The 16,991-nt window shown below is 37.8% G+C and overlaps 1 protein-coding gene across 3 annotated transcripts in view; it reads left to right on the top strand.

Annotated features, from left to right (window-relative positions):
- LOC306863330 (uncharacterized protein) overlaps window positions 1–16,991 on the top strand; it is a 47,806-nt gene that overhangs the window by 28,538 nt on the left and 2,277 nt on the right. For 2 of the 3 annotated variants that reach the window (XM_079406593.1, XM_079406591.1), the window contains 8 exons: window positions 2,831–2,965; window positions 12,343–12,426; window positions 12,742–12,840; window positions 12,989–13,072; window positions 14,875–14,970; window positions 15,227–15,325; window positions 16,224–16,252; window positions 16,785–16,841. In XM_079406593.1, coding sequence (XP_079262719.1) covers window positions 2,831–2,965; window positions 12,343–12,426; window positions 12,742–12,840; window positions 12,989–13,072; window positions 14,875–14,970; window positions 15,227–15,325; window positions 16,224–16,252; window positions 16,785–16,841 — 683 coding nt within the window. Of the gene's footprint in view, window positions 1–2,830; window positions 2,966–12,342; window positions 12,427–12,741; window positions 12,841–12,988; window positions 13,073–14,874; window positions 14,971–15,226; window positions 15,326–16,223; window positions 16,253–16,784; window positions 16,846–16,991 lie in introns of all 3 variants that reach the window. The other variant, XM_079406592.1, reaches the window with a different exon arrangement.

The following is a 16,991-nucleotide window of genomic DNA, read 5'->3' as shown; positions in this document are numbered from 1 at the left end:
CTTTTGATCATCCAGGCAACACCACACAAATCAAGAGTATGGAAACATTTCAACTGGGTCTTCTGTGTAAATTCAGTTATTATTTTGTCTTGTTGAATATATGTAAACATCTGTATAAAATAGCAGTACTAATTAAAATGCAATTGCTTTATGATCCCTCTTTTTTATATTAATAATTTAGCATATTCTGCCCCACAGAATCCTAGAACCAGAGTTGGTTTTGAATCTTTATGAGAAATATGAGTCTTGGTGCTGTGATGTGATCAGGATCCAGTATTAGTGAAAACACAGCTCCACAAATCTCTCAAATTAATCTCTTTTATTTGCCTTTTCTTTTTAAAGTATGCATGCATTTATTTGAATATCGTCTCTGACCTCTGATCAAACACCTGATATCAGCAGTTCAGTCAGAGAAAATCACAACTTTACCTGAAATATTTGAGTAGAGACACATTAAATGTTTGTATAAAGCTACTGATGCTGATACTGATGATATTTAATTAAATTTTGTTGCTGATACTTTTAATGTATTTACTCATGATTGTCATATTCATCTAAAGAATTACACACTTTACATGAAATAGAATAAAAAATAGTGGTCAGATCCACTTATCGTACTTATCACATATTAAAATTCAACATTATAATAATAATAATGTGTTGTTTCAGATTAGTAAATGTAAGTGTTTGTGCTTGACTTAAATTAAGTAAACTTGAATATTTTCATTATCTCAATATATGTCAAGTTTTGATAAGTAATTGCAACAATCGTTTATTACAGAGATATTTATCACTAGTCTTTATTACAGTATTTTTCAATTGAATTTGCATTAAACAGTGACTGAATCAACACACCGAGACATCAGACACATTCATCATGATCTGCTGTCGCACATTTATTACTGAACATCTGTTTCTAACATCAGGAGAGTCACCTGAAATAATCTCAATGAGTGAATACAGAAAACACCAGAACAAGCTAAATCAAGCTCAGTTTGCTTCATTGTCTTATATAAAAGTCACAGAACAGCTCACTGAATGATCAGATACAGCACAAGCTTCAGCAAAGAGAGGACGAGTCAGAGAAATACACAGAAATATATGTTCAGTCCACTGAAATATGAAAAACTGAAGTTTGCTTAATCCGTTCATGTTGAGTCTTTTTTGCTTCATTAACTGAAACAGGCAGTGGATTTTTTTTATTTCCCAGCATGCTTTGTATTGGGCTGGATCAGAAGAATAAATGTTGAAATTAACATTATTTTATGTGTTTTTGAGTGAAGGGAAAGATATGTTAATGTTATTTTTTTCTGATAATGTTAAAAATGGTTAATTGCCTGTTTGTTCTTCATGTGGGGAAAAAGTGTTGTGCAAACGAGTTATTTCTGTGGCGTACTTGCATCATGACATCATCGCACGCTTCTGTAGGTGGTGCACGCTGCAGAGATGTGCTTCATTAAAGAAGTGCTCCTGTTTAATTCTCCTTTAATCTTCTTTATTATTCCTCTTTCCAGGTCTCTGCAAAACAAAACGCACTTCCGTATGAGTATAATATGTTCAATGCGATAGTAATAATGAGTTATATGTGCTAAAAGCAGTCATGAGTTTAGTGTGCTGAAGCACATGATTAGTGATAAATGCTCAATATATTGATGTTAGTTGAGAGTTTATGATGTTGTTTCAAAGTTATAAGTTTAACCCCTTCCCCTCTCTTATGTCTGTTAACTGAAGGCGTTTCTCAATGTCAAGGAAGGATCCTCGGAAGCCAGAATTTCGAGGATGCTACGTCATCGACATCCATCGAAGGACTGTTCCAATGTCGAGGATCCTAGGAATTTCAACCAAGGACTGAGTCCTTCGTTCGAAAAATATCCCATACACAGGAAAGGATGCATAAGTGTAGCCTTCGCGCTCTTCGCGCGCTAAAATCACCCACAATCCTATGCGCGCAGCTTTGCTATCTTGCTCAAAAATTCAAAATGTCGGACGTTAGCGGAGTCGGAGCGCCAACGGGGCAATATGCGTTCAAATGTAAGTATATTTACAAATTACAAATTACTTAAAAAACATTTTTGTATTAAAAAGTATTACTACCGTATTGATATTATAAATTCTAGAAATTACGTTATTGATAGCTAACTGAACCATATCTGAAAAAATGCTGTACAGCAACCAAACCAGTAATGTTTGCACTTCCATTTTTCAGCGCCAAAAGTGGACCGTTTCACTGACGTAATGACGCAATAACGTGCACTTGCTAGCCTGTTCCATTTACGTGTTCTCCGAATGCTTAAGAGGAGCCTCGCCTAGCCTCTGAAGGAAGTGACTTGGAAGGACCAGTCCTGCCAAGGACGTATCCTTGACATTGAGAAACACCTTGAGAGTTATGGTCTTTATTGTGTGGACACGATTGATTGAGCGGAGTTTAGATGTTTTTCTCCCAGTGTTTATGTACTTTTGTGAATTATTACTCTGAGGTTTGAGTGTCAGTTGTGTGTTTTTGATGCTGGAGGATGTGAACTGTGTGGAGGGACGTTGTTAAAGTGGCCTCAGGAACATATTTTCTGGTTCTTTCTAGAGTGAATTAAAGTGTTAAAGTCTCTCATGTTAATAATCATATGCTTTTCTTATATATAAGTGTTTAATACAGAGGCCATCACTGCAGAGTTCAATTCTTCATTAATCTTCTTTATTATGAATGATTGTGTGAAAATTAAAACATGAAATAATGAAGTTAGTTTACTAATGTACTTCTGTAAAAATAACATTAAATCAAAATCAGATCACACATTTGGATGGATGTATTAATGGTTGTTGTTTTCTTCTACAGTGTTGGCTGAGTTCACTGGTAAATTAAGTGAACGGATCAGTAATATATTCGGTGTTCTGGCTAGAATAACCTTTGATGTTCTGCCTTCACTACAATTCATCCTCCTGTTCTTCGCCTTTGGATCGACCAAAGGAGGTGAGTTTACATTCATTTATGAGTAACAATGCAAGAAAACATTCACTATTCAACAGTATTAAAATCAAATCAAGAACAATCTGTGGAAAGTTTGCAGTTATTTTCCAGACACAGTCTGAGATGTTGCTGCTTCATTCACACACATTAATTAAAATATACTGATCTGATTGATTAATTACAGTTTATCCCCAGTAGGGAGGAAGAAGAAAAAGAGAAGGGCTTTTTCATAACATACCTTTTAAATATTAAAGTATCTTTGAAAAGCATTGCATCTATTTCAAACGGCCACGCATTAGTCCAAAGATGAAGGAAACAGTTTAATATTAGAATAAAGTTGATATTTATTAGAATAAAGGAGACAGCGTGAACAATACTGGACTGAAACAGAGGAACTTAATAAATACACAGAGATAATGAACTAAATGAAGACAGCTGTGCTCCTTAAATTAATCACCATGACAACAGATAATGGCGGGAAAATAGAACACAGGAAACAGGTAACTGAGGAATACAAAATAAAAGTCCATGAAAATGAAACTAAGACAGACTAAACTGAGACCTGTTTCTAGGGCTGTCGTGATTCGTCGATTTTAGTTGACCAGTCGATTTTAAAAAATCGTCGACTTCATTTTGCTCGCGTCGGCAAAATACCGGAACTGGCGCATTTCACAGCCGAGACTCCATAAAACACATTTGTAGACTATTTTCCAAGGCTGCATGATATAATGAACCCATTTAAAAATCATAAATAAGCAGAATTGTGAATTCACAAACGCCATGATTTAATTAAATAATTATATGCGATGCCGTTCTAACACAGTATATGTGCTTTAATTATTTACATGCGTGTAGGTTAAGCTCGTGCAAAGCGGCTAGCTCCACAGAAACTGTTATCATTACATGTGGAGCGTCTCAAACTCATCTCTGCATGCTGTTGTGAGTTTGTGTTTATTATAACCTTCATCTGGGAACGCAACGTGCGCCATTTAATCAGATTTGTGAGGTAAATCATTTATAAATCTACACAAACACAGGAGAATACATCGCGATTTCAAAATAAAAGCTCAACTCCTCACTCTGAGTTTATACAGTTTGATATCCACATATTCATTTAATTACAGGGGCTGTAGTATTTCTGTCCTAAAGAAATGGCCCAATATTAAAGATTAAGTGGACATTTGAATTAAATGGTGTTTGGTCAATATTAAACAAGGATTAGCACAGCAATGTGTAAAAACAGTCGTCAGGCCGTCGGCGTTGTTGTAATAATGCAGGCTGTTGTTGTGATGCGTAATCTACATTACCTCTATTGTTTGTAATACATTATGTATTTTAAGAGTTTTGTTCAATAAAACCATATGATTTCTTGCTTTTGATAATTTATTTGAACTAATTATTATTGCATCATTGCTATTTTATATGTATTATATATTATAATTATAGGGCCCTATGAAATCTGTTTTATTTCCAAATTGTTTTTTTGTTTTTTTCATTTTAATTTTTCTATACTCTTGTTTTAATGGTTAAATTACATTTTATTAATCAAAAAGTCTGTCTAATTAATTGAGTTTTACAGTTTTATCTGTACCAAATTCTGTTTTCCATTATTTTCTAGATTCCATTTGAATGGTTCCATTACATTTTAATAACCAAAAGCATCTCCAATTAATTGATATATATAATATATCAATATATAAATATATATATTTTTTTTAAGTTTTTTTTTTTTTTTACTGCACATTTACATTTTTGAGCTAAATAAATTCTGGTAAATAATATTTCTGGTAAATACTCCTTTAAAAATTGTTTTTTTTTATTATAATTGTATTATTATTAGACTAGAACACGTGGATATGTTGTCTTTCTTCCACTATAATACTGAACTTTGATTTCAGTGATTTGGACTGAGATGGACACTTGTTTCTTGCACTCTATACTGCACTTTACTTTTGCTTTAAAAAAAAGATTTCATAGAAATTTGGATTTCATTTGGTTTAATAAAATATTAAGTAAAATTGTTGATTTTTTTTTTGTGGGAAATAAATCATTTAGATTAATTGTTTAATCGATAAATTAGTCGATAGATTAATCGAAATGAAAATAGTAGTCATGTAGTCGTTAGTGGCAGTCCTACCTGTTTCATAAAACAAGTTTTTCAGATAAGCCAGGCTTACTTCAGTGAGTCTAACTCAGATGATTTGGTTTCATGTTTAGCAAATTCACCATCGCTCAAGTTCAGCCACTGTGGCGACTGATGCTGGGAAACTAACCTGGTCCAGAGCAGGCTGACTGTCAGGCTATTGAGATATATTTGCATGACTTTCTGACATTTACAGATGAAAAATATACCTGTGACGTGTCAGTTACGCACTGAGGAAAACACCACGTCTCAGATGCATTAAACAGCACAGATATATTCATGCTGGATCGATCTGAGCCATAATTAACATTAAGGGCTGCTTAAGAATAAGTTTGCAAATCAAATTATTTCGACTCGTTGAACCCAGATCAAATTAGTGAGAGAGCATGAACCTAAAAGTTTGTTTTTGAAACTGATTTAGTCCCGATTGGTTAGTTCAGTTATTTCAAGTCAGGTTTTGGACTTTAATCACAGCTTTTCTTTGCACACTTTATGAATCAGGCCTCTGAATGTGACACAAACAAGTTCATTTGACTACCACAATAAAACCACAAATGTGCAAAATTCACACTGATGTCCATGTTGTCTATTAATGTTAAAACTCACATTGTGAATTTGACATTAATTAATACAGTTTATGAATATGTAGTACATTTCTAAACGACACATAACACAAAAATAGTAAATTACAGATGTTAAAACAATATGTGATCATTCCTAGAGTCAAAGATGCTGCATAACACAACTACAGCACAAACATCAGTAAAGATTGGAATAAATTTGCAAGTAAGAGTACAGTTGTGGTCAGAATTATTGGAACCCTTAGTAAATATGATCAAAGAAGACTGTGAAAATTAACCTGCTTTGTTAATCCTTTTGATCTTTTATTTAAAAAATTCACAAAAAGCTAACCTTTCATTGGATGATAAGAATTTAAAATGGGGGGAAATATCATTATGAAATAAATGTTTTTCTCAAACACACGTTGGACACAATTATTGGCACCCCTAGAAATTCTTATGAGTAAAATATCTCTGAAGTATATTCCCATTCATATTCACAATTTTGAGCACTCTAGGGTGATTATGAACATGAAATTATCCAGCCATGGCTTCCTGTTTCACAGAAATATAAATAGGAGGGAAAACAAAGCCCAAATTCCCTTAATCATCCATCACAATGAGAAAAAACAAAGAATATTGTCACGTATCCTGTGGGTGTGCCCTGGTTGGCCACCAGATGTCACTGTCTTGTCTGAGCACATGGGTTTGTGTTGTGATTGTTCCATGTGTTCCCTGGTTGATTGTTTGACCCCGCCCTCCTTGTTATTCCCTAATTGTCTCAGCATGTACACCTGGTTCCCCCTCGTTTGTCTCCTTTAAATGATCCTGGTGTTTGCAGTCCTGTTCGGCCACGTTGTCATATGTTCTTGGTGCAGTAAGTCTTGTGTGTTCTAGTCCTCGTTTTTGCATTGCTCTGTTGGTCTGTTTTTCCCCTCGGGGTAATTTATGTTTCGGTTTTGTTTCTTTTATAATTAAACTACCATTTCCCTGCACTTGAGTTCTCGCTTCATTTGCACTGCACGTATCATGACAGAACGTGGCCGACATCAGAGAACTCAGCGGGGAATGGATTCTTCCCATCCTCCAGCCCCTAACGTAAGGAACCCTTCTTTTTTACGGATCCTCCAGGTCAGGACGCTGCACTCTCTCCGTCAGAGGGGCACTGACGTCAGGATGTTTGCCTGGACGTTTTGTGAGGCAGCAGAGGGTTTGGGATACAACGAGGTGGCTCTCAAGGACTTCTTTAACCTTGCCCTTGATGAACCCCTCGATGAGGAGTGGATGAGGGAGCTAGACCACTTGACTTTTGGGGAATTGGTGGAGTTTTTGACGCTTCTCCAAGCGGCGGTGCCCGCTCACAGCGCTCCCGAGGCGGCGGTGCCCGCTCACAGCGCTCCCGAGGCGGCGGTGCCCGCTCACAGCGCTCCCGAGGCGGCGGTGCCCGCTCACAGCGCTCCCGAGGCGGCGGTGCCCGCTCACAGCGCTCCCGAGGCGGCGGTGCCCGCTCACAGCGCTCCCGAGGCGGCGGTGCCCGCTCTCAATTCCCTAGAGGTGGCCGAGGATGCCACAGCGGCGCCCCGCTCCCGGAGACGGAGGAAGAGGCGGAGGAAGGCCTTCTCCGTCCCACAAGGCCAGGAGGCTACCCAGGAGCTCACCGCTGGCCAGGAGGCCGTGTCAGAGCCACCCGTGCTCCTCGCCCTGCCGGCGCCACCCGTGCTCCTCGCCCTGCCGGCGCCACCCGTGCTCCTCGCCCTGCCGGCGCCACCCGAGCGCCTCGCCCTGCCGGCGCCACCCGAGCGCCTCGCCCTGCCGGCGCCACCCGAGCGCCTCGCCCTCCCGGCGCCACCCGAGCGCCTCGCCCTCCCGGCGCCACCCGAGCGCCTCGCCCTCCCGGCGCCACCCGAGCGCCTCGCCCTGCCGGCGCCACCCAGACTCCTTTCCCTGCCGGCGCCACCCGAGCTCCTCGCCTTGCCGGCTCTACCCGAACTTCTCGCCCTGCAGGCTCCACTCGAGCTCCTTACCCTGCCAGAGGCCGTTCCTGAACTCACTGTCTGCCCTGTCACGGCCACAGAGACCGTTCCTGAACTCACTGTCTGCCCTGTCACGGCCACAGAGACCGTTCCTGAGCTCACTGTCTGCCCTGTCACGGCCACAGAGACCGTTCCTGAGCTCACTGTCTGCCCTGTCACGGCCACAGAGGCCGTTTCTGAACTGACTGTCTGCCCTGTCACGGCCACAGAGGCCGTTCTTAGACTCACTGCCTGGCTTGTCCCTCCGGCCCCACCCTGGCCGTGCGCTGGGGTTCCTGTTGGGCCGGAAACCCCCTGGTCCGTCCCTCCGGATCCGTCCTGGTCTCCTGCTCGGCCTTGGTCTGCGGGCCCCCTGCCTCTGCACGGGCCTGGCCCACCATCCCTCCCCTGATCTGTCTCTTGCCCACCTCCCTTCTTGACATTTTGTATTTTCATTTTTCATGTTTTTGTGTTTTCTTAGTGTTGCAGGTGGAGCATCTGGGAGCTGCTCCTTTGTTGGGGGGTAGTGTCACGTATCCTGTGGGTGTGCCCTGGTTGGCCACCAGATGTCACTGTCTTGTCTGAGCACATGGGTTTGTGTTGTGATTGTTCCATGTGTTCCCTGGTTGATTGTTTGACCCCGCCCTCCTTGTTATTCCCTAATTGTCTCAGCATGTACACCTGGTTCCCCCTCGTTTGTCTCCTTTAAATGATCCTGGTGTTTGCAGTCCTGTTCGGCCACGTTGTCATATGTTCTTGGTGCAGTAAGTCTTGTGTGTTCTAGTCCTCGTTTTTGCATTGCTCTGTTGGTCTGTTTTTCCCCTCGGGGTAATTTATGTTTCGGTTTTGTTTCTTTTATAATTAAACTACCATTTCCCTGCACTTGAGTTCTCGCTTCATTTGCACTGCACGTATCATGACAAATATATTTCTGATGTGCAGCAAAAGATAATTGAGCTTCACAAATTAGTGAAGTGGCTTTAAGAAAAGAGCTAGAGCAGTGAAAATCCCCATTTCCACCATCAGGGCAATAATTAAGAATTTCCAATCAACAGAAAATGTAATGAAACTGCCTGGAAGAGGACGTGTGTCTATATCGTCCTAATGCACGGTGAGAAGGAGCGTTTGAGTGGCTAAAGACTCTTCAAGGATCACAGCTGGAGAATTGCAGAAAATAGTTGAGTCTCGGGGTCAGAAAACCTTAAAAAAAATTGTCAAACAGCCCCTACATCTCCACATGTTGTTTGGGAGGATTTCAAGAAAAATTCTCCTCACTCATCCAAAAACAAACTCCAGCATATTCAGTTATCAGACAGGACTGGCACTTCAAATGGGACTGGCTTCTATGGTCAGATGAAACTAAAAAATGAGCTTTTTAGCAGCAAACACTCAAGATGGGTTTGGTGAACACAGGGATAAAAAGTACCCCATGTGTACAATGAAATATACTGCTGTATTTGTGATGTTGTGGGCCTATATTTCTGCTGGAGGTCCTGGACATCTTGTTCAGACACATGGCATCATGGATTCTATCAAATACCAACAGATAAAAAATCAATAAGTGACTGACTCTATTAGAAATCTTATAATGGGCCATGTTTGGATCTTCCAACCGTACAATAATCCAAACACAAACCTCAAAAACAACACAAAAATGGGTCACTGAGCACAAAACCAAGCTTCTGCTGGCCATTCCAGTCCTCTGACCTGAACCCTGTAGAAAATGAGTGAGGTGAACTGAAGAGAAGAAGCACCAACATGGAGCTGTGAATCTAAAGGATCTGGAGTGATTCTGGATGAAGGAATGGTCTCTGATCTCTTGTCAGGTGTTCTCTAACCTCTTCAGGCATTATAGGAGAAGATTTAGAGCTGTTAAACTGACAAATGGAGGTTTCAAAAAGTATTGAATAAAAAGGTGTCGTTAATTGTGACCAATGTGTGTTTGAGAAAAACATTTATTTCATAATGATATTTCCCCCCATTTTAAATTCTTATTATCCACTGAAAGGTTAGCTTTTTGTGAATTTTTTAAATAAAAGATCAAAAGGATTAACAAAGCAGGTTAATTTTCACAGTCTTCTTTGATCATATTTACCAAGGGTTCCAATAATTCTGACCACAACTGTAAATAAAAGCATCATGCTGTGACAGGAGCACATGCACTGTGCTGCTCATTCCTCTAGTAAGATGAGCGGTTTCTCATCGCTTGACAGAGGCTCAAAGTTGTGATGTATGTTTCATTTTATGATAACACCGTTCCTGAATTTGTGAGTGTTTTTTGCAGAAAGTACTGGGGTGTATTCCAGAAAGCAGGGTTAACTTACCTTCAGCTAAACCCTGAACTTTGGGTTGATTAACCCCAAACCTTGATTACTCGAGGTATGTGGTTCCAGAAACGCGTCCAGGAGTAAGTTCATTCAACTCAGAGTATGTTCCTGGTTAAGACTCAAGACATTCTCAACAGAGCGACGAGTCACGATGGAAAACCATGCTAAGGCTGATGATGCACGGGCAATGTTTTTGAGCAATGATGCATTGAGGATGGGTAACAAATATCGGTCGTGGGCCCCGTGTCTCACCTGGGGGCCCGCTGATGGCAACATTGCTCAAAACGTTGCTCTGTGTATCATCAGCCTCAGAAAAACACACCATACTGCTTCTTTCTTCTTCTGTTCAAAGGACATTTACACATCTAGTGCATATCGCCACCTAACTGATGGTCGTTCATCTTTATCTTTATTCCTTGAGAATAATAATTATATTTTTGATGCTAATTATATAAGTCATATCACATATGTAGTTTTGTTATAGAAATACATTATAGAAAATGCAGATCCATGATGTGTGAGATGACAATAAAAATATAATAAATATATTAGAATAAAATAAACCTTACCTTGTTATAATAGTGTTTGGTAATTTATACAAATAACTGTTATATATGACTGTGTGTTGTGGTCAGACAGTGGGGTCAGTTCTCTGAATGCTCTGAGAGATGAAGCATCTCTGTCTGTTATTATATAATCACTGTTGACGATACAGACACAGACTCCGACAGAGCTGCAGGAGATATTACCCACTCTTTCTGACAATATGGCCATAATTGTTTCTGTGGAGGTGTTATTTCTACAGTGCTCTTTACTGTAATATTACGCACTCTCTTGTGTGTCGGTGAAGTCTTGTGTTCATGTCTCCACAGACGAGCACATTTCCCAGCATCAAGCGTCTCTTTCTCTGATGTGTAACACGTCTTCACCGTGTTGGACTCTGATCTTGGGATGTATATGAAAAGATTACAGAATACTCAAGACCTGTCACTCCTGCAGTTTACATTTAGTCATTTAGCAGATGCTTTTATCCAAAGTGAGTTATAAATTAGGACAATAGAAGCAATCAAAACCAACAAAAGAGCAATGATATGAAAGTGCTGTGATAAGTCTCAGTTAGCCTAACACAGGAGACTTAGTATATACAGTAGAATAGAAAAATAATAAGGAAAGCTAGTGTTAGAAGTTTTTTTTTTTTTATAAAAATAAAATAAATCAAAAGAGTAGAAAAAGAATAGAGAACATTAGTGTTGGAGGGTCACATTTTTTATTTTTATTTTTAGAAAGAAAAAGAAAAGTCAAAAGAATAGAAAAAGAATTGAGAAGGTTAGTGTTGGAGGACATTTTTAAAATAAAAAGTACATAGAATAGAATAAGAATAGAGGATACTAGTTTTAGAGGCTCTAATTAATTTTTTTAATGAAAAGAAAGCAAGTTTTGTAAAGAGTGCAAGTGTTAAAGGACCAAGTGTTTTTTTATAAATAGATAAAAAATAAAACGAGTAGACCGAATAGAAATAGAATAGAGTGTGCTCGTGTTAGAGGGTCAAGTATAGATGAAAATAAATACAATGCTCAACATGGCCGCTCTGTTGAACGAAGCCCCGCCTTCTGAGCAAAACAGCCAATCAGTAATCACTAACATCATCGCATCACTGTTAGAAGCTCTGGTTGCTATAGAAACAAACTCAGCTCATGGCTGATCTAAGCTTTTTATAACACTATTTCAGCAAAATAAACATTTATAACACAGTTGTTGTCAGATTTCATTGGTGATTTCAAATATGAAAATGAATCGTGAGCTCAGTGAACAGTTTTGGAGAATTTGATGTTCCCCATTCAAAGAGATAGAGGTGTTTCAAAGATGGTCGCCGAGTGACTGACTGGTCTTAAACGGATTTGGTTTATGTCTCACAGGATTGTGTTGTTTTGGGACAGAAGCAGTTTCTTGGCTTCTCCTGAATTATTTACACACTTGTTCAGTGGATCTGTTGTTTAAATGTGACGTGATCAGGAGTGTGATGTGACTGGATATCTGGGAGCTAATATCTGCTGCACACGTGATATTAATATGATTAATGATATTGCTCATATGTATTATTGTGTTGTGCTCCTAATCCTCCTTAAGTTTAGTGGTCTACAATACAATTTCCCTCGTGCTCTAAAATGCTGAAAATAAAGCAGTTTCATCTCACAGACAGAAGTGGATCTGTAAATATGATGAGTGATGGATATAATAAATAAATGACTGAGTGATTTATTGCTCTAATCTAATGTGAATGTGTTTCTGTGTCTCTCAGTGAATCTCAGTATTAATATAATCACTCTTCTGTCTCCAGGATTCATCATTGTTGCAGTTTTACCAGTGTTTCTCACAGTCACCAGATACGATTGGGATTCAGTATGTGGTCATCAGATGGGCTGTAAGTGTTTGAATTATGATCTGATCCCTGATACAAACAGTAATAACATCATAATCTGATCAGTATATAACTCATAACTGCTCTCTGTTAGTCTTTATTAATTTCTCATCTTCGCAGATGTTGAGAGGAGGGTTAAATGAGAGTAAAATACTTCCAGTGATTTCAGAAATAATAATCTGTGTTCAGTTGTGTTGAGCATTTATGAGATGGTTATATATTGTGTTTAATGTACGGTCATGAAGAGTGGTTTAGTTTATTCAGTCAGTGTCAGACACAGATATGCAGTGTTTTAATAATAATAAATGTGTTTTCCAGGTTCACCTGCGGTCAGGAGATCAGTGTATTTAACTGTCATGATACTGATCAGTGCTGTACTGGTCTATTTCTACATCATAGCTCTGGAAAATGAAAAGGGTATGATACTATCAGCATGACATATAACTCAGGAACTGAAACATCTTTCTAGTATATTAATGCTATAGTGAACTGTTTGAGTTAATGATCACTTGTAAGAAACTGTTGCTGTGATGAAGATGATGAAGCTGATGTGTTTGGTGTTCAGATCGTGTTGGATGGGCCTGTATGATTGTGTTTCTTCAGTTACTCTGGGCAGTGAACAACTTCACATACTCATTTCAGTCATTCGGTACAGTATTAATCATCTGCTCTGATCTTCTTCTCACTGATGACTTTCTCTCTCAGCTATAGATTATTCTCTTCTCTCTGAACAGATTCAGTCTCTACACTGTACAATATTAGCATAACTTTAACAGTAAACTATCATAGTCCAGACAATAAAAGACTGTAATAATGCTCCAGTAAAACCTGTTAACTGATTAATCGTAATTTCCCCCACTATATACACTGACAAACTGTTTGATTTTGTTGTTTTTTCTTAAGCATTAGGACTTTGTTACTTACATTTTTAATGCTGATTGCATTATTTTAGTGTTGTGTATGTTATCAGGATGGTGTTTAGTGTTTGTGTGAATGACTGTGAACCGTCTATATATTAATATTTTTCTCATCAGTTTGTGCAAAAGCTGCTTGTGATGAGCTTTGATTCATTAATAACTTTCTCATCACTTCTGAGTGTGTTATAAAGATACAAAACAGGTTTTAGTACTTCATTCACATTTAGTTATTTAGCAGATTCTTTTATCCAGAGTGACATACAAATGAATAAAAGCAATCAAAACCAACAAAAGATAAATGATATATAAGTGCTATAACAAGTCTCAGTTAGCTTAACACAAGTGTTTTTAAATAAATAAAAAATAAATAAATAAATATAAAACATGCAAAAATAGAGAGTGCATGTGTTAAAGAGACAGGTGTTTTTAAATGAATAAATATAATACATGAAAATAATACAAAAATAAAATAGAGAGTGCAAGTTTTTTTCAACATAAAAAGTAAACTAGTAGATAAAATAGAATTAGAATATTTTTAACGTAAAAAAAATAAATAAATAAAATAAAACAGTTATGTTATTAACAGTTATTAAACTATTATTAAATGAGTTGCATCTTCCATATCTTACCTCGCTGTCTAGTTTCACGCTTTGCTCTGCTTCTGTGAACGCTAAACCTACTTTGATCTGATTGGCCAGCTCAGTTATTTAGAGATTGAGTCAGAGCAGGCTGAAAATATAACTTTTAAAGGTTTTTGCCATCCTGGCAAGAGCGCTGCATAATGGAGGACAGACATCAGTGCAAGAATTTCAAATATTGGGACAGTTTGGCCACTTTTAATTATTGGGAGGGGACTTGTCCCCCTCAGTGTCTATGGTAGTTACGGCCCTGAGTTAATGTAAAGTCAGGGAAAGTGATTGTGACTGTTCGGGATGAACAATAAAGCATCGTTCATTTGCAGAACACAAGCTTCTAGAGGCACGTATAGGTCTGGAGTAATGAATTCAGGTAAAGAGGTGTATTATATACTTCAGTAGGCTGGTATATTAACATTATATGACATACAGGTTTTTACTGTAAATTTAAGTTAAATTCATAAATCCTGAAACCACATGTTTTACAGTGAGGTTCTGGCAGCCACAGCTGCTGTTTTTATTTTGACTTTTACTTGTAAAAGTTCAGGATCAGAAAGAGCTTTATTGCAGGGTATGTTTACACATTCGAGGACTTTGACTTGATGACAGAAGCTCCAGTGCAACAGAATGACAGCGACAGGACAAAAACAGATTATAAAAGAATAGAAGTAGGATCAATAAATGAATGAAAAACCTTATTGTTCTACAAAATATTATTTTTATTATGTCTTGTTCTATCCTGATGACATTCATGGCCTGAAATCAAACTCCAAACAGACTCAGATTCAGAAAGATGTGGAGATCTGTATTCATTTGTAGTGTTTTTTCTCTGTAGTGGATGTTAATGTGGCTTTATTTGATCTAAAGCTGATGATATTAAACTGTATTTGATCTTTCAGATCTTCCCCGTGTTACTGCGGTGTATGTGTTTGGATCAGTTGGTGTTGTGTTACTGAACTCTGTTGCTCTGATGATTGAACTGATCCTGAAAACAGGTGACTGAACACTTCAGCATCACACACCATACAGTTACAGTCATATATCTGCAGATCAATGCTTATTATAAACTAATACAGCATTTGAGAGAGTGCTAATATCTCAGTGTGAGGCAGAGTGTTCAGATTTTCTCATTTCCATTCAGAGATATTAATTTGGAGCAGTAATATGAGTTTATAATCAGTGCTTCATGCTGTTTGTGGTGGATATGAGTGTCTGTTGTAATAAAACTCTCTTGTTGATCTTCATCCTCAGTTAATGGTGAAGGAGCGATGGGAGACATGAGGATCGTCGTCTTCTCGTCTGAAGCTCTCTTCACTTTATTTCTGCTGGTGTTAATGGTATTTGAACCCTGTGAGTATAACCTGAACATTTATTACATTCACTCCAGGGATTTTCATTTTCATGTAAAAAATATGATCTTTAGGATGCATCACTTTCAGGAAATAAATGATCAGATTTACCGCTGTTTAGTATTTACTGCATTATTTCTGAGAGATATTTCTGCTGTTTGTATAATGATTGTAACTCATTACCCATGATGCTGTTTGTTCAGTCATTTCTAAACTAAACTGAAGCGCTTCATCTTCAGCTCTGAACACACCAGTTAATTCATTCACAGACTAGACTGCACATTTGAAGCTTTATTTTCATTTTTCTTTGTTAAAACCAGGACTCATCTGTTAAAGAGTCTGTGTTTGAATCTGATCTGCATCTAAATACTCTAGTAAATAATAGATTAAAAATACATTTATTTTACACAAGTATAGTTCAGGTCATATATTAACATATTTACTGATATATCACTCAAAACTTATATAAAATAATAATTAAACTTTGTTTGGAGTACTACTTGCATACAATGCACATTTCTTTATTAATCCTAAAATGTGTTTTAATGTCACTATTGATGAGGATTGTATGATCTTTGAATAATATCAGTCTTTAAATGCAAGAGATTTAAAGCGTTTCTGAAGTATTTTTGCAATAGTGTCTCTTGAGCTCAATCACACTTCAGTATATCTTTAGTTGGACTTCTGCACAATTAAAGTGCATTAAGCACACAATTAACTTTTCCAATTTAGCAGATTTTAATTATACCAGTTTAATATAACAAAAGTACAATTGCAGCATGTTTTATACATAAATGTAAATGTATTTGCAGTAAACTTAGCACAAAATAATGTATTTCAAATAGGTTTGAGTATATTTATTTTCCACTATAATCATGTAAATGTCCTTTCCTCCTCAGGGATCACACCATGTCTGCAGTCATGTCAGGTTAGTATCATGAACTAGATTTGATTCATTCACCTGTGGTGTGTTAGAGCTGCTCTTGGGCATTTTATCTTTCTCTGACGCGTATGACTGAAGTCTTTATACATGTCACTGTGGAAATAGACCTGCTCTGTTCACATTACTATTTGTCACCTGATGAACTGATTCCACAGACCAAAGTCTGTAATAATAAAGGGACAGATGTGTACATTAATTACACTTCATTACTTTGTACTTCACTTTTATAAAAAAAAAAAACTTTTAATTTTACTCAATTACATGTGCAAGGAAACAGTTAGACACTTGGACATTTAACTGAGTAAAATTAAATAGTTTATATAATAAAACATGCTTTGTTCAGCTCTGTTGAGGGGTTTCTATGAGATAAAGCGAGTAGAAGAGTGCTATTCTTTTCTTAAAAAAAAAAAAGTGGACAAAATTACCGACTGCAACTTTACATAACTGTCAGAAAAGCAGAAATATGATTAGTGAAGATGTGTGTAAATGAACTTTTCTTGTCTTGTCGTGAACACAGGAGGCAATGAAGTCTTGTCGAACCACAGCCGCTGGATCAGAGACTCAGGAATCTCAGGTTAGTCTCAGAATCACTGATGCTCTCCAGAAGCACAGAGATGTTTGTAGATCAGTGCTCCTCAGACCAGCAGATTCTGCCTTTATCTGACACAAACCAGTTCAGATGAAGTGAATCTATAATACCTGTGTAATATCTGTAACAGCACGT

This window comes from Barbus barbus, assembly GCF_936440315.1.
Source record: "Barbus barbus genome assembly, chromosome: 4".
NCBI lineage: Eukaryota > Metazoa > Chordata > Actinopteri > Cypriniformes > Cyprinidae > Barbus > Barbus barbus.
The sequence above is the reverse complement of the archived record's forward strand: the minus strand, read 5'-3'. Positions and strand labels throughout refer to the sequence as shown.